An 18,851-nucleotide genomic window follows, 5' to 3' on the forward strand; every position below is an offset into this window, starting at 1 on the left:
ACTTTGCAAAAAAACTATCATCTACTCACTCACTACACAACTTCCAACTCTTTAAGCCTGCCTTCTAGGCCCCCAATCTTTTTATCCAGCCAGAATGTGGTTTGAGTATCCTTTCACATTTTTCATTGGTCTTTGCAAGGTTTACTTTTCTTGAATAGCATTGGAGTGGTGTTGATGAAGAGGTACACAGCAGGAGGTGGCAAATTAAAAAATAGCTCTCACAGCTTAAGCATGAAAAATTTCTTTCTTTCTTTCATTTCAAATCCTACAAGGAACTATTTTAACAGAAAAGCAAAGATGGTTTGGTAAAGTCAGGATGGAAGATAATGGAAACATGTATGGTCCTGCTCACTCAAAATTCCAAAAAAGTAAACACAATGTCAACAACTTGTAAGATACATCACTTTTCAGACATACATAAATCCAACCTGGAAGTCACTTTTATTTTCAGATCTCCAGACATGAAACATATTCTGGCTTCACAAAGTTTCCATAGAGAATTGTACTGTGAGCAACTAAGAGGGACCAGAAATAACAGACTGACTAAAACTGTCCTAAAGAACAAAAACAACAACAACAAAACCCACCAAAACCAACAATTATCTCAGAGATTTATCAGCCTGTGAAATCAGCAGTATTACAACTGAGGGATTTGAACTGCCACAGCATTTAACTGTTCTTTAAGAGCAACTCGGATCTGCATTTGTCTTGCCTGGACATGAAAGAAATAAAAGCAAATTCCAAATCTCCACGAAAGAAAACCTTTCCACCTGTGGCCGCTATAAGACATTAACTTCATTGCCTATCTCTAACAGATGAGCACCACTGCATACCTTTGGGGTGCAAAAGAGGATAATTCTTGCATCGATGTCTTTGAAGTTGAAGAAAGCCACAGACATGCGTACATCACTACATCATTACAAACAACAAGGGATTATAAGGCTGATAAACAAATTCCCTCTTCCTTTCCAATTGCTTTTCTCTTACAATTTGCCTCTGTACTGAATTGGTATCTCACCAGCTACTACAACACCAAATTGTTTCAGGTTTTTTTTTTTTTTTTTTTTTTTTACCTTTTTCCACAAATTTTTTCTTAAAATAGAAGAATGTTATTTTCCTCCTCAGCATACAGAAAGGAAAGTGAGCATGAAATACATACCACAACCTGCTTAACAGCAGCCTGTTGCAGTCAAGACCGGAGCACACGTGTAATTTCTTATTTCTCTCCCACATCTAATTGCATTCAAAGAGTCAGTCCATCTCCTGTTTTCTCATATGCAAGCTTGATGAAAAGTTGCCTTGATTACACATCCCTCAACACATTGTCCATTAGTTGCTCAGCCCTTGAGCCTGAGAATCTGTTTATTCCAGGATTTCAAAACTCCCAGCATCTGCATCACATTCCAAGCATCACATCTTTGAAAGGTTACAAACCCAAGCAACAACTACAGCCAAGGCACACAGCATGAAGAGAATTTAAAAATTGTTGAAAAGCCTGGTGGATTTGCTTTTTTTTTTCTCCCCACTTCATGAAGAAAACAGGAGTGTGATACTAACAAGCCCCACAAACATCACAGCATCTAGGAAGGGGATGCAAATATCTTTCCCTAGAAAGGAGAGTCATGACAGAAGAACACATTCATCAGCCGAATTCAGCATATCCCAAACAAGAGAAATATGAAAGCTTGATTTACTTGCTTCTTCTCTCCTACTCCACAGTGATGGAAACCATCTCAGCACCAGCATTTTGCACGATTTGGCATGGTATATTTACTGTTGGAGGCATCTTACGATTTTTGGTAGTGTTTCAAAGGCCAGTTTGTGGGGAAGTTGAACAATTTTAATAGCAACTTCAATTTTTGTGATTATGGAGAGAGAAAAATAATTTGAATACTTGCCTAAGCTTAACATGAAAGATCAGTGAACCAAAGAAAAACTCAGTACATTTTGTTTCTGAATGTCTTGTGATACTGCAGAACACGAGTACAAATTTCTTAACATTCAAGTTTTGAAAATCTGTAATTCAAATAATGATAACAAGAAATACAGAGTTTTTAAGCAGAAATATCAATTTAAAAAAATGGCAGGAGGGAATGTTAAAATCTATGTTAAGATCTTAAGATCAAAAATAGATTTGTGACAGGTTAAGAAACACAGGCAGTTTCTGCTGTTATTTAAATCATCAGGAATCCTTACCTCGAAATTCCAGCCCTCTGAGCTGAAAGGTGACCAGGCCATTCCCAATTTCGATCAAGTGCACAAATGCATTTAGATAATCTGATGCTAGAATAAAACAGTCTCCTGTGTTGTAGTTTCCCCAGCGGCCCAGAATCAAATCTCCACAAAGCGACTCCTGCAGCGATCTTGTCAAATGCTCATAAAAAATTGAGTTGAGATTATTGTCATCATTTCCTGCAACCAGAGCAGCAGATACTTGTAAAAAAAGCAAAACAAAACAAACAGATAAATAAACTAAGCCATTCTGCATAAAATCCTATCCTCTTTTTCACTCCTGCATCAGACCTCTTCCTCCAGCTAGGTGGAGAGAACTATCTTCCTGGTGATAGTTTACACGAACTGCACTACAAAACTGCTAAGTAGTTTCCCTTAGAGTATCAGGCCTGAAACTTTTGCTTAATACAAACAATATCATAAATCCAACAACGAATTAGTGATAACAGAGATCAGGCTGAACCGAATTACCTTATTTGTGTTTTACAACATCAAGAATTTCTCAGCTCCACTGACAGACTCTGCTATGCTAAGCTGAAGTCTATCTATTGTTCTTCATTTTAGAAACTAGAAATCATGATTAAGTGCACAAGCTTAAATCTAAATATTATTTATGATACTTTCACTAGCTAAATAATTGGTCACATTTTCCACTAGCTTTGCTGGGAGTTACTTCCTGTAGTCCTCTAGTTGTTTTTCAAGGCTTGGTCTATGACATATCCTTTGAGTAGTTAAGATGAGCAAACGTAAAGGCATGTTCAGTATATTGAAAAAAAATGAAACAAAGTTCATTCAAGACAAGAATCGCTACCACTCACTTTACAAATAGCATCAGCTGTCCCTTTACACACTGCCTGGATTAACCGTTCATTAAGGTTGGAAAAGACCTCTAAGGTACAAGAATATACATGAATACATGCGTACAGGTACGTATGAATATTTATGTAAGTTCATATTTTGGAGAAAAAATAAGAGGACATCAGGCTGCAATTTCCCCTACAAATTGCTCATCAATACAGGAAGAAAAGTTGGCACGTTACTACACAGCATTTCATCACCATGGCCATTGGTATATACAGTACGTACAGACACACAGGTGTGTATGTAGGTACAGACATTCTCCGCTAGATATTTTCTGGAGTACAATTATCAAAGGTAATTTTTGAAGCACACACAAAAGGAATGCTTCACTTGAGCTATACTTTTAAAAACACAGTCAACGTGTGTAATCAGCACATATGCTAATAATAAGGGTTATTGTTATCAGAAGACAGAATGGCCTTGAGAAACATCTTAACACTTTGCCTTGAAATGATAAATAAGAAAGAGTATTATGTATGCCTCGAACTGCTAACACTCCTTTTGTCTTCAGAGACATCCCAGATTACTCCAATTTCTGCTTCAAGATGTGTATTTATTCATGCTGCTAAGGGATAAGCACTAAAAGGGAGGGTGGGGAGGTCTGAAAACAGCAATAATCACAAGGTAAACTTCTACCACAATACAAGCCTCCAAAACCTCAGAGGTAAAATAAAAGCAGTCGCAGAATGCGAAACAGGAAGAAACCACTTATGAGATCCTAATCTCTCTCACTGGAACGAGGATTTGGCATGAAACCCAGATATCAGCTGGAAAGGACCCTGTGCCGTTGGAGAGCATCAGCTCGGGTATCATACACACCTCATGCTTCCTAAATTGTCAAAAAATGCTCCATTCCCAGTCTCATGGGAATTGCTCAGTGCCAATCAGGAAGGTGTTTTGGATTGCTGTGGATCAGAGCTCACTTAATGGACCGTTACCTGAAGGAGAAATCCATCGGCTTACAAGCTTATTTTTTTTCTGATTCCTCCTGCACTTTTAGCCCCTCTCACTTCCCGTTCCCTTCCTCTACCCCTCATCCAGAAGGGCTTCTCTCCAGGGAATAGGAGATACCTGTCAGCCCAAACTGCATAGTGATAGGGGCACCGTTAATCTGCTGCTTTTTTCCAAAACCCTTCCCTGACCATGGCTGACCTTCAAATCTAGCTAGAGTGTCTGCCACGTGCTCCACGCAAACAGAAAGGCTGTTAATCAAGTGATTTGTATCCCAGCAGCTACCTAATCAGCTTCACGTAAATCAAGAGTGCATTTATTTATCAAGGTACATGACTTAAACAGGTGCTCTGTTACATTTAAAACACTCCGGTTTGCTCCCATAACATTTAATCCCTTTGAATCTCTCAAACAGCTAAAGCCTTAATGGAGTAAACACATCACATTTTGCAAATGAAGCAAAACAAATCATCCAAGTTCCCAAGCCATACCTGCATCTTTTTCGATCTGAATAGCCAGTCTTGTGTTGGAATGGTCCGACCTTTTGGTGCTAGAAAACAAAGACACAGCCAGTTGTGCAGCATACTCTGTTTTAAACAAGATTCTACCAAAGAAGTGTTTTTATTTTCTTTTTAATATTTCTTTACATTCCATATCAGTATGCAATACACACCTCTAACCTGGTCATCAGTTTATCCCAAGTGTGTATACATACTTGTTCCAAAAGCACATCAGTCAGGTGCCACCGAAACATTGAACACTGAAAAAATATTAAACCAGACTTTCTTCCCTTCTAAGTCTTTAGGCCAATAACTCAATATAATGGGTTTTGTTTATCTGAAAACATTTCTGTGGGTGTATAACATGAAAGGAAAACAAACACACTTTGTTTATTTAGTTTATTTACCTAGGCAGAATGAGAGATTCCCTGTAGTCATTTCTTAAAAAACAGAGTGAACTCTGGCACTCAGTCCATACACAAAGAAATCCTGTCTCTCTTGGGAATGACAAAGCCCCTACTCCAAGTTTTCACTGCACCAGAGGGATATAAATCCCACAGGAGAAAAAGTCACAGAATGGAAAGGACTGTAAGGAATAGTGGATGGAGCTTTTATTCTTACCCATAACAAAATACATGGTAAAGTCTGAAGATAAAGAACAAGTAAATCTGTGTGGGCAAGCTGTGTCCACCAGAAGGAAGTGGCTGCTGTGGTGTCTACTCAACTGTCTACTCAACACCAGAAGTCCAAAGCATTTACCCAGTACCCATCTCCCAAGCCTTCAGAGTACAAGTGAAAGCCTCAGCTAACAAGAATGCTACAGGAAACCTACATTATTAGCCCAAAATATTACTCTGCTAATGGTGCTTTATGATTTCTTACGTTTCTATATACAAGTGATTTAAAGGTCTGGAAGATTGTACACTAAAGCTATAAATTCATGCTAAAGCTGAATTGAGGGAAGGATGCCACGTTAGAATTATTTTTTTTTTATCCACCTTCTACAGCTGACTCTGCTATGGGAAAAAAAAAAACCAAACCAAAACAACAAACCAACCAACCAACCTATGGAAAACTAACCAGCAAACTAGCAGAGTCACACTTCCATGCTGTAGAAAAGGGTAAAGAACTGCTGTACTTTTACTCCCATTGAACTACTGATTTTTGCTTTTAAAAGCATGTTCTTCACTTTGTAATAAATACAGTCAGGGAAGATAGGAGTCGTAATTAGAATTATTTGTAATTAATATTAGGATACCATCTACATACATTAACATTTCATTTGATGCATTATTTATCTTCCTTCGTCTGGTTGGCCAAGTTACAAGAACGACAGTTTTCATTTCCTATGTAACAGAAAATGGTAACATGGGGGGTGGAAAGGAGGGTTCCTAAGCAATTCAGAATATAAAGAATGATTTTACTTCAAAAAGCTTGTCAGAATTCTTTCACCCAGATAAACATCCACCTGCAAATGCAACATATGCAAGAGTAAGCATAAAGATTAGGTTGTAGAATTCAAACAATTTTCCATTCTCAGCAGAAAAACATTGCCATTTTCAAAATTGCTTGTGTTAAGATTACGAGACTACTTATTAGCTTTCAGTCCCTCTGAAATCAGTGTGGCAGAATGAAGTACAAGTCAATACTACTTTTTACTCCGAATTTTTATCAACCTGTAAACCTTTACTGTTTTTGAAGCTCATTCAGACTCATACAAATCAAGCACTATACAGAAAATTCTAATCTATATAAAGAACCCTTTATCCAGCATGCAACTCTGACTCTGTTTCATTCCCTCCCTTCTACCCACTCCCCCTTCTCCCCCCACTTTTTTTTTTTTTTTCCTTTTTAGGAGAAATGTGAGTGCTGCAGGTGATTCCGTGACAGATGAAGCAGCCTGAATGAGGGCAAGAAGCAGAAGGGCTCTCGCAAAGCCAAACCAGGCTGCGTTGCAGCTTCTCCCTTCATTCTAAGCACAATTTCTTAAACAGATAGGCCTCAGGACACAAGATGAGAAAGGATTCAACTCTTCAGATACTACCAGCTATACTCAAAGACTCATACTGATATTTTGAAGGATAATTTTCATTTTTTATGAACACCGAGGATAATACATACAGTTGATAAAGCAGAGTGAACTACTTTTGTCCTGAAGTTCAGTTTACTTGAAGAAATTCACTCAAGGAATCACGTAGGATTTTAAAAACGTTCCACAATTATTAGTAGCTGTAGCTATGTTTGCAGCTTCTTGAAGGGAACAGGATTTTGCTTAGCATTAAACTCCAAAGCATTGCTCCTTAAACTAGCTACATCTTTACTCCTGGTCTTTCTGCTGTCAAGTAGGACCTCCTAAGTGAACTTCTTGGACAAGTGGGAGATTTGTGCCATTCTCCAGTGGCTTCCTGCCTTAAATTTGATTGTTACCATTCATACAAGGTGATAATTAGCTCAGTAATTGGATTTCTTCTTGAACTGCATTATTCCATGCAAACTGAGCAGGTCCTCAGGCACTTGCCCCTAAGAGCAAGTGATTGTCTTTGAACTTCTTCAGCTATTTTAACACCAACGTATTCCCTAGTTCTGAAATATCTAACTCATGCTCTTTTAGTCTATCATTCATATAGATGCTCAGATAATTTACTGGTTTGTGTGGCACTGTTCGTGTCATTATAATACTTGCTTACTTTGCAGAAGGATCAAGTTATTTCCTATGCATCCACCATCCAAAAATATCATCTTGTTTCTCAGCCTGGAAAGAATTCTCCCACCTTACTCTCCCAAATTCATTAGAAGGGCAGAAAATAGACTGAGGAAGATTCAATTCAGGGAGCCTGGGGTGGATACTGAGAATCAGGCAAACTGAAGGGAAAAATTATCTGTGTTTATTTCCAAAAGATGAAAATAACTGTTCCATCCACCTTGCAGTAGCTGGATTTTGCCGCAACACATAAATTCAAGATTTCCAGGTTTCCTGCTGTGAAGTAAGGGATCTCTAGTTTTATAAAAGAGCAAAACAAAGGAAAGCAGTCCCCTGCGGGGGAATGCAAGAGATGCTTTTCTAAGGAAGATCCAAAGTTTTCTTCTGTCAGTGTTCAAGTAATTTTAATCCACCTTTCCATGACACCTGACAAGTCTAACAGGAAGAAACATTACTGTGCTGCAGCCCTACAATTATTCATTTGAATGTCTTATGCTGCTGCATTATAAATGGAAGGCTTAACATTAAAAACACAGTAGTAGTAGTAGGCTAAGGTAGCAAAGCAGGGAGGGGGGTGAATGAGGAAACAGCAGAATAAACAAGCATCATGAATATCTGAAGGACACCAAAGGCAAAAATGATGGTACTAATTGGAAGTGTGAGGATGTCCAAGTTGTTTTAAATCAATTTCATCTAAAAGGCAGAATATTTCAATATGATTACAACAGCAAAGGCTCACAGCCCCTTTGTGCATAACTATGCCCAGGTTTTCTGGGCAGTTGCATAGAAGACATGCTCTAGGCTTAACCCATGTTAATAAGGAAAGATCTTTTATAAATGGAAACAATATCTCCTTCCTGATCTCTCATTCTGATTTTTATTCTTCATGCTTTCTTCTTTCCTTCTGTCCCTCCGTTCTCCAGTGTTTCATCTAGAAATAATAAACAGTGGCTCTGATCACAGTCTAGGAAACTAGAAGGGGTAAGGTGTAAAAAAGTTTCAGTTGTTAAAGATGTTGCTAATGAGGGATCCTTTTAAAACATAGAAAGATTTTACTATCAGCGTTTGGTATGTCTATGTTTGCTCTTGTCACTGATGGAATGCCTGTAATACCTGGAAGTACTGTGCTTAGTGCAGCATCTTGCATCCCAACCACGCTTAATGTGCACAACTCAGACATACTGTCAATTTAAAAGCAAATGTGATAATTACATACACAAAAACCTGCATCTGAAGCATTACAGGTAAGAGTTATTCTTCTGGTTTCCCTGTTATGAGTCATACAGACATCATACGGATGGTGCCCATCTCTGGGCCCAGAGACCTGTAGGACTCAGACTCTGGTGCTTCCAGAAAAGGCAGCAAAATGGGCCCATGAGGGTGAAGAGATTAAAACTTTACAAATTGTAAGAGGCTGGAGAGTAAAAAGGAGGCAATGAGAAAAGTCCTGGGGAAGTTTTTAGCAGAAAAAGAGAGAGAAAAAGATCAGACAGCTAAAAAATATATACCAAAGCACTGGAAGCTGCTCCAGCAAGCGTGCCAAGATGTTTATTTCCCTTACTCCACACAGAGAGATGCAAATTGCTTCAGCAACATGAAAGGAGGAAAGGACAGCAAAGTGTTTCAAAATTCATTCTTAAAATTCTTCATGCTGATAAAATGCTGTTAATCTTTTTCAGTGCACAGTATTATAACAGCATATTTTTTATATTTTACCTGTCACTTCTAGACTTGAGATGATTACTTACAAACAAAAGTAGGAGATGGAGACCGAGAGGATGTATGAGAAAGAATAAAACAAACACTAGGAAGTGATGTCTTAAAAAGAAAGCCTACATTAGAAATACTAGTTTAGATCATTAAGAGGTTCTCCATATTTACAGATTTCTCAGCAAAAGGTGCAGGAAGACAAAACAGAAGCTAATCAAGTTGTTTCAGTGCCATCAAACTGGGAGCGAAGTATTAATGACACCAAAAAATAACGAAAATTTTACCACTACTCTACAATTGCACAAAATCCAGCAGGGATAAATTTTAAGGTTTTTTTTTTTTTATTTAATAATTATTCTTATTGCAAGAACTGTTGAAAAGGCTGATAATTTACAGCAGTCATTATGTCAGTCCCTATAGTACTCTTCAGATTGAAAAAAGCCTCCCAGCACATGGAGACTACATGGTATTTTGAGAGCAAAAATTGCTAGTCGAAAGATAAAAAGTATTTCTCTATCCTGTATTTATCTACCACCAATTAGCACAGAGCTTCTGCGATGATTCTCAGCGGTAATGGTGATATAATTCTGTATTTTGTATAACCTCAGAAAGAAGCGAGAGAAATTTTATATTTTGCTCTTCTGAGAACTGAGGCAATTTAGGTCCAGTATATTTCCTAGCATATCAAGACACAACTGGGCTGTAGCATGAATTACTCCCTGCTGCTATCAGTTTACAATTTGCACATCATTTCTGTTCAAATGAACATCCTCTCTGCAATGTCAACTTTCCACCTGTCTTTAAATCTTGACAAAAGTTGGACAAGCAAGCATCCTCTTGAATGAAAGATCTGAGTTTACCACTCCTAACCTCAGCCTACTCCTAAATGTCTGATTCAGTTAAATCTAAAACAGGAAGTGATCTATATTATAAAAGTGAATGGGATGAACACTTGCTCAGAACTCACAGGAAATGCACTTGGACTGGTTCCCAACACTTAACACAACAGAAATTTCACAAGTTTATTTGATTGCACTAGATTTATATGATTTGGAAGCCAAGCATTAGAAGAACAGCTGATAAAAGTTTAGAGTCACTGCACATCCATTTAAGCACTTAAAATATTACCTGCTTCCTAACTCTAATTTATGAGTCTATTCTCATCTTTCTCTTCCTCCTTGCTGTTGTCTTCCTTTCTAAACATCTTCGGAAATCCTGTTCTATTGTGCTCATGATTTCTTCTCGTCTACAGGTCTGAATTCCTGCTCATAAACATCTTAGATTTTCCACTGCATGCATTTTGCCTCTTCGCCCATCCCTTTCCCTTTTCATTTATCCCACTTGTGGTTTTGATCTCTGCTTGTGTTCCTGCCTGGTCTCAGCATGGATTCTTTCTCTGATGCCTCCCTTCTGTCTTTATTCTGTCCTCTTAAAATGATTCAATGAACTGGAGTTGTGAATGCATCTTTAACTCTGCAGGGAACTACAGAGCATTGAATCAGAATGCTCTCCCAATTAATTATCACACATATGGCTCCTATTCAATTAGCCTCAATTTGTTTTATTGACTGCCATAGGCAAAATTTGAGAAGAGGAGATGTTACCAGTTAAAGAGATACCGCCAAACCACAGAAATACAGCTTTGAATTTTCTGTAGTCTCCCCTGAGTTTAAAAATCTTGACAACTTTGAAAACACTGATTTTAATACCAGTTTTATTCAGCTAAAGGCCTGTTTTTCCTCACCTGTATTTTCCTCACCTGTATTTTTCCCTGATAGCTAAGACTCCAACTGTGATGTCAAGCAATAGAGTAAGGCTTAGTTTGGCAAGAACGTGCATATATCTGTGCTGCAAGTGGCCAAGGAGGCATACATGCTCACAAGGCCACCAGCTAAGGGGAAGATGACAGCTCAAAATAAGTGGGGGACATGATTTCTATCAGGGCTTCTCAGGCCTGAGGCTTTAACTGAAGCAACACCTCAAAGCCCTGCGCTGAAGGGAATTAAAGACTTCATAGTGGTCCAGCGTTGCACGTACAAGCTCAGTGGCAGTGGTGTGCAATGTGAAGATGTATACCATATAGGCCTAGAGCAGTGAGGAAAGAGGGAATGGTCTCAAGAAGACAATCAGCTGAACAAGTTTAATGAGTAGCACACAACTTCTGAGATTGTGAAGAGCTAAGGCTGAAGTACAGATGAAGTTATTCAAAAGTTGTGGTTTCTCCGTCCTCTCCTGCAATGCCAAAGACATCATCGGCACACATCATCAGGCGCAACCTCCCAGAGAATAGCCCATGCTCACTGTTTTGATAAAGGAACATTTCTTTTATTTCCAAAAATCATCTTTGCTAGGGAAATATTCCAGTTGTAAGGGAAGACTCACAAAGGAAAACCAGCAGCAAACTCAGATGTTTTCAGCTTTTGCATCACTGCCAGGTGGAGAGGACTGCTGCTGTCAATAGGAACACCATACCCATGGGATCCCCTACTGCCAAACTAGGCTGAGCACTCAAGGATCTAAATCCTTTTGAAGTCATCAGAAAATCTTAGTAAATTCAACATACCCTGGGAAGAGGGAACAGGCAACCTATTCTGATTTGAAGACAATGCACCGAAAATTCAAACTAAAAGCTGTTTCTTCATTTATTCTGTTTGTTTTGACTTGTAAGTCCTGGGCACTAATGAATGTCCATTCTAGTTTAATCTACACACTGAAATTTGCACTACTTTGCTGAGTTATAAACTAACTTAACACTCAATAAAAGTCTGGAAAAGCCCTGAGACCAATCCAGTAAAGACCTCTTAAAAGAGTCACAGTCATCAAAATGATTAACATACATACAACTCAGTAATAACCTGTACTGTAAAATCTTGCAACTGCAATACAATGCTTCTTTCTGATCAGTTTATAAAAACAGCACAGAAACAGAAGCAGTCAGAGAGACAAATGCAAAAATTAGCAGAAAAATAGAAGCAGTTAAGAAGAAACTAAAAAGATATAAATGAACTGCAGAACTCATGGCTGGGCTTTCAAGCTGGTGGCTGAAAACATTCAGAAAAATTGAACTCTGAGAGAGGGCAATTGGCAGCGACAGAGTCAGAACACAACATTTCTCAAACAACATTCAAGGAAATAAGGCAAACAGTACATCTGGGAGGAAAAGTGTCCTCTTATGGTTAAGTCACACAATAATTGTTGACTTCTGAGGTTAATGTACCTTTCTTTAAAGTATTCATTATAAATCAACGTCCAAGACTACTGAACTATAAACATTTGCTGCAGTTGTTCCTCTGTAAACATCACTACTATGGAGGTCTAAGAACATGTGAACATGTGAGAAATCAAACAACATAGTGAGACAAAAAAAAAAAAAAAGAAAAAGCCCCTTGCAGCTCCCAAGCAAGGTCCACTGACAGCTATGGGTGAATGGTATTTCATTTTGTGTTTGGACCAGGGCTTTTGGCAGCTGCACCAGATGAGCAGGCTCACAGGGAAACCAGATGCCCTAGGGTGCATTAAAAAATAATAATTTGGAAGTGGAAGGCTTGTTATTTTATGGGAAAAGGGAAAGGAGCAGATGGGTACTTTTCACATCTCCTTTTCCCACACACGTGCACAGTGTGAGGTCAATCCTTGTTATGCTCACATTCGGAAAACTCTCCCCACTCCACCTGCAGGCTGTGCATGATGGACAAATTATGTCAGACAGACAGCAGAAAAAAAAAAGAAAATGGCAGCTGCATTTAATCTAAGAGAGGGCACATTCTCCTCACCCTCTATCCCCAACTATATGAGCTTCATACAGGTAGCTGTTTGCCAGACCACAATGACCGAGCAACAACACAGTGATGCACTTGGAGAAAAGAAAGACTTGCTCACATATTCTCAAACAGAGAGAGGCATCTAGTAATGCTGTTCTGAAGTAACCGGCAATTTAATCACAGCTTCTTTTAGGACATTAATTTAGTTAAACCAGACAGCAATTCACTAGAGATCTTTCAAAGCAAATGCAAGCCGTCCCTTACCCAAAAGCAGGCACCAAACCAAGTGACCAGGGATGAACAGAGGCAGGAAAGCGCATGTGAGAGGGGGGAGAGGTTTGCAGGCACTTAAAACCCTGGAGTGCTGGTGGCAGCTCATTGTCTGTGGGGACAAGTCACAGCTGCAGCAGAGAAGAGTCTGCTCAGGGCAATCTTGGGATTAGATCTGCTGGGGAATGAAAGTATACTTTCTGCTCTGTTCTGTTAGTTCCCATATCTGAGATACAACGTGAGATAAGAGGAAGGGAAGACAAGAGGGAGACAAAGTAGTTAAGAAAGAAAGCAAAGCAGTGGAATGGAACAACAGCATTTCAGCCAAAGCTACACTTTAAAGTGTCTATACGTTAAATAAGATTTACTGCTGTTTCCTTTTCTCTCTCTGACATCTACAGCCTAATCGTTCCAACAGCTGTGAAAATAAAGAGTGAAACAGAACTCAGGCTGACGGCAGGACAAACCCAAACTCTTTCTAAAGAGAAAATTTCTCAGAATTGGACTCCCACAGGACAACTAGCTCCTGAGTGCAGGCCATCTTTCTGACTTTCTACCCCTCTCTTTTCAACAACAGTGGCAGCAAAAGCTGTAAAAAATGGTGGTATGAGAGGTCATTGTTTCCTAACCTCCCCTCCCTATTGCCTGATTTCTTTCTTCTTCTTCCAGAAAGATCCCTGACCTCTGTGATGCATAGCTGTGCCAGGCTTCACACTGTAGTGAGCCCAGAAGCACGCGCTATAAACAACCAGCATATGTCAGCTCTAAGGAGGACACCCATGCTCTGAGCACACACTGCCAGAGCACAAACAGGCACAGCACGGTTCCTAAATTTGAGGAGCTTGCTAGGAATTTCACAGTTTGCTTACTGCTTAAGAGGAACTTTTCTTTGTTGTTTTCTTTATTTTTATTTTTTTTTACCCATTTGAGTTTCTCCATCTCCCCAAGAAAACAAACAAGCCATCATCTGCATTCCCTAAGACTTTCAACTCCAAATCACACCATCCAGAGTGGCAGATGTCCTGTAAGAAACCTGAGAAACCAAATTTCTGAGTAGTCAGCAAAAAAAAAAACTGAGACTAAAGGTAAGGCTTGGAAACTTAAGACGTGCTCATGTGCTCTCAGAACATATCAGGTTGTGACAACCAAGACAACGCTTTAAGACACAGATGGAGAAGCTGCTCACTGCCCAAGCAACTTACCTAAGAGCCTATTTAATGTGGGGCTCTCTGCTTGTTAATGTCCAAAGATTTAGTTCTGGATTCACTTTACAGAAAATGAACCTGATGCTTTTAACTCAGCTAATTTCACACTGCTGGCCCAAATGAGATGAGAGAAAATGGAGTGTGCAAAATGGGTTTTGCTCAAGTGAAACAACAAAGGAATGTAGTTTGATTGACAGCAGAGAAGTGTGCAAGTACTGATAAACAGGATAGATGCTTTATCAATGCAACCTTATTAGAAGAGAAACAAAAGAGAAACAAAACCATCATATTTTAAGTTGAGACATGTAGGTTGCTTGCCAAAATTGTTTTTGGTTAGTGTAGTTAACAAGTTAAACTATAAAAATACAGCCATGAAATAACTATCTGTGTAATCTCATATAAACATAAATGAGTTTTTGAGTAGCTAATATAAATATGATAATTTAATGTAGGCATCAACATGATAAGGAAGTGTTTGAAAATGAATATGCAAAATAGGCAAAACAAAAAAGCTATATAAAGCACACTGGAAGTAGCTTTCCCCTGGGAAGAAGTCTCTGTCAACAGGTAATGAGTATAGAATTGCAAGAAAGAAAAAAAAGAAAAAAGTCAAGGTTGCTTCATCTACCCCAGACTCCACTGTACTGAACCTGTAACTATCCATGAACACTGTGAGCAAAATTTAGCAAAAGTAACTGTCAGTGCACTCCAAAAAGAAATTACTTGCCTCTGTGCATTGTTTGCTCTTGTAGCACCTGAAAACTCAGTGTGTGTGTCCTGCTCCAAGACACTGCTGCCCAAAGAGAGGTCAGTGGAGGAGACAGAACAACCTTCCCTTACAGTTCAAATTCCTGAGCCTATTTAACTCTACAGCTCTGACAGAAAGTAGTCAAGCCACGCTTTTGATTTTTTAGATACTGAAGGGTAAAGATTTAAGGCAATAAGACAATGCCAGTCTCACTTTATTCAATTATTTCAAACATTTTGAAGGAAATTTCCCTACTTGAAGTACAATATTATTTCCTTCCCCTGAATTTTTCTGTCTTATCATTGTGTCCCTTTAATGACCCTGGAATTTTTCAGTCCAGCTGTCACTCACTCTGCTCAGTTCTTCACATGAGCAGTGAAATACTGAAGTGCAAGCAAGGCAAAGAAGAGTCAGAACTGCTAGGGACAAAATAAACATCAATTTAGGAGATGCATACTGTGGAATTCCACAGGTTCAGGCAAACATTTATTTCATTTTTATGATTATCTGAGTGTTCTACAAGGCCTCTTACTATTTCTGAACTTTTTTTTTTTGAGGGAAAGGTTGTGGTTTTGTGTTTTAAGTGATAAGACCAAAAGATGTACCACAATTTCTAACAAACAACAAAGCACAAACCTTTCACAGCTCTAATTTGAGCACTCACATTGAAGACAAAGCTGTAATTACTGCTTATTTTGAAAAGACAAGCAGCAGCAGTTTAAAGCATTAAAAATGTTAAATTTTTTTGACATGGGGTTTTATTTTCAAAAATGATTAGCATCAGCTTCTTTACTTCCTCTGGAAGGAGTCACTTATTGTCAGTACTGATGAAAACAAGACTCTCTAATTTAAGCATTAACCACCATCTTCTGGAATTCCTTTGGATATCTTCTGTTCATCTTGTCCCCAAAGCTTTAGACCAACTCAAAGCAAATTAAAATGTTCCTATCTATTTCCTTCTATATTAACCTATAGATATCACACTAATCTAACTACATGGAAGTTATATGCCTACAGTTAATGAGTCCAATTCTCTAACCTGCACAGAAAAAAAGCAGCCATGTGCCTTCAAAATGCTCTGGTTGAAATGCAGAAAATATTCAATTCTCCACTTCCTACTATTCAAAATTTCTGTACAAAATGTAAAGCTGTCTGTGGGATTAGCAGTAGCTTACTGACTTTCCAAGACTACCATCAGAAAAATGAACTTGTTGACCCAGAAAAGGATGTGTGACAAAGAATTCTGTGAAGCACACAAAGCTCAGCTTGCTCCAAAAGCTTTCCACAAATCTCGTCATACTCAGAAGCTTTATTTAACTTGGCTTCATCTCTGAGTTTCTTTATAGAGGAGTACATATTTGCTTACTAACACAAGTCAAATTGAAACAAAAAAATAAACTCTTCAGAAATTCGTCAGATCCTTCCCCCTAAAAAGATGGAGGAAGCTGTCACTGTCATTTCCACTTCTGAACTCTGTCAAGGCTCTCATGGTATCGAATACAAGATGTGTGATAAATGCACAACACTTCTCATTGCTTTGACCAAATCCTACTTTGGCCAGTACAATTTTCACTTTGTGCTTCCCACCAGTGCTCTGCAGCTGCCATGTTTACTCAGAGCCCAGTAACATGTTGGTACGCATTCCTTCTGAAAACTACCTCTAGTTGAATAAGACCATTCTCTTTTATCTGCTACTCTTGTTGGAAACCCTTCAATCCCCATTACCAAGCACTCTGAAATCCCACAGGATAAAACGAGCAGCTCTTTATTCAATCTGTTCAATATTCTAAGTCTATGTCCTCATGAAACTGCATGAATGACAGCTAAAGTCTGACAACAAATTCCTATGTCAAACTCTAAGATCAGATGTAGCAAGTAATTACAATGCACACTCATCATCTCTTCTCTATAAGAGTTACCTGCCACATCCCAGTGGTAACATTTAATCAGGCCAGTATAAAATATATTAATGCAGCCTGACTTGTAGTGCCAAAGGCTTAACAGATTTAGTTGCTAACACTAGCTAGTAAGACAAAAAAGGCTGACAACTGGGAGTTTTACCATTTTTTTTTCCCACAGCTTTGTTATTGTATGCCTGTAAAACAAATGCAATGTGACAGCTTATCTGTAGCATACTGATAATTGTTTATATACATTGTTAGAAACAACAGAATGAATATGAGTAAAACATCAGAATCAAGATTCAGAAGATTAACTCCTCATGGCCTACAACAGTTTATGGAATATCTTTGGAAAGAAAAATACTTCCAGAAATAAAATGAATGAGAGCAAAACCTTTAAAAATAACTTTTGAATAGTCTTACTTGTAATTTTTCTCCCAGAACTTGATCGGTCTTGCGTATGATGCAATAAAGATGACACTACCAAGGAATGGACTCAGTGGAGTAGAAAAGACTGAAGTGGCCAGAGTTTGGAAAAAAAGCATGGCAGAGTCTGAAAAGTGCAAGTTAAGGTAACACACATTATTTAGTCATACTTTCAAACCATTTTTGAGGCAAATTCTTAAAATCATTTTTGCCTTTTTATTGCTTATCTTACCAAAGAGGTAGAGGGAGAAGAAAGGAAGTCAGGCAGTGCCAAATTGCCAATTACCAGCATGTAATCCATGTCTTTTCAATGTTGCACAGTTGTAATGGAGGTGACAAGTTTGAATAGAGTACAGTATTAGCAGGGTGACTTGGTCTAACCTCTGCCCAAGGACAGATCCTGATTGTAGCTACAGCAGCACCTTTTTCTATCTACCGAACATACCTTCTATAACACAAAGAGATTCTTGAGAGTCTGACAGAAAGGGTTTTAACATGCAGAGCCAAAAAATAATTATTTTTATGGAAATTCTTAGTTCTCTGCATTGGAATCATCCTACTAGCGAGGCTGACACTTCATTTTGTGAGTTCCTACTTATTTGGAAATTAGCTAGTACTACACCTATACAATCCAACTTACTGGCTTTAAAGCACACTTTCAGGTTAGTTTTTATCGACAATTTAAAATTTCATGCTGATTTAAAAGTTAAAAAAATGTTCTGCATTTAATGCTTTTTGAAATACGTACAAAATGAGAGGATGAGGACAGAGGAATAGAAAATACCACAGAAACACTATAATGAATACATAAATCCATGGCTTACTTTAAATTCTTATTCTGGATTGCTGGAAAGCAACTTAGGCAATGGATAAGGACACAGCAAAAGGTACGTATTAAAAGAAATATGATTTCGAAACAAAACAAAACACAGGCAAACTCTTCAGCATTAATTCTTCTTTAACTTAAACCACGACCATGAAATCTCAGGAAAAAAGTACCCAAGGTGGTGTAAATGACAAGTTGTCCTTCCTTAACAAAGGACTTCGACTTCCATTGGAAGGAATGTACTAAATATAGAAGCCACAGACAAAGGGGCAACCGTCAAGTACAGCAATCAAGTGCATCTCATTCTAAAATTCAAGTCAAATTGCTCAACCACCACAGCCTTTTAGTTCTAATAATGTGTCCTCCGCAGTCTAAGTCTGTACAGTAAACATCTTCACAAATGTAGCATCATTTGCAATACATTATTTCCATTAAAAGGCTAACCAGCCATGCTTTCAAAGCAATTTACAAAATCTACAAACCAATATTTGCCAAAAGATCTCTCTCAAATCCCTCAAACATATTAAAAGAAAGTGGTTGTGAATGGTGTCTTTATGCATTAGTGAACTTGCAAAATGAGCTGCCCTTAGAGTTTAGAGTTCAAAAAGTGACAGTGCACAGAGCAGGAAGCAAGTACACCAAAAGTTAAACTGTCACATTACCCTGTAGTCATAAGCAGCATTGACTGCAAAAGATGAACAAGTATTTACAAGTGTTGAATAAGGGAAGGAGGCATGGGAGTTGAAGAGACAAAAAAGA

The 18,851-nt window shown here is 38.4% G+C and overlaps 1 protein-coding gene across 1 annotated transcript in view; it reads right to left on the minus strand.

Annotated features, from left to right (window-relative positions):
* PCNX2 (pecanex 2) overlaps window positions 1–18,851 on the minus strand; it is a 149,838-nt gene that overhangs the window by 35,463 nt on the left and 95,524 nt on the right. Inside the window, exons 23-25 of the mRNA XM_042883139.1 lie at window positions 17,264–17,393; window positions 4,536–4,594; window positions 2,197–2,412 (exon numbers count right to left, since the gene is read on the minus strand). Of these exons, the coding sequence (XP_042739073.1) occupies window positions 2,197–2,412; window positions 4,536–4,594; window positions 17,264–17,393 (405 nt within the window). The remainder of the gene's footprint in view (window positions 1–2,196; window positions 2,413–4,535; window positions 4,595–17,263; window positions 17,394–18,851) is intronic.

The sequence above is a fragment of the Lagopus leucura genome, unplaced genomic scaffold (assembly GCF_019238085.1).
Source record: "Lagopus leucura isolate 7727_CA_CO unplaced genomic scaffold, USGS_WTPT01 Super-Scaffold_73, whole genome shotgun sequence".
In the NCBI taxonomy this organism is placed as follows: domain Eukaryota; kingdom Metazoa; phylum Chordata; class Aves; order Galliformes; family Phasianidae; genus Lagopus; species Lagopus leucura.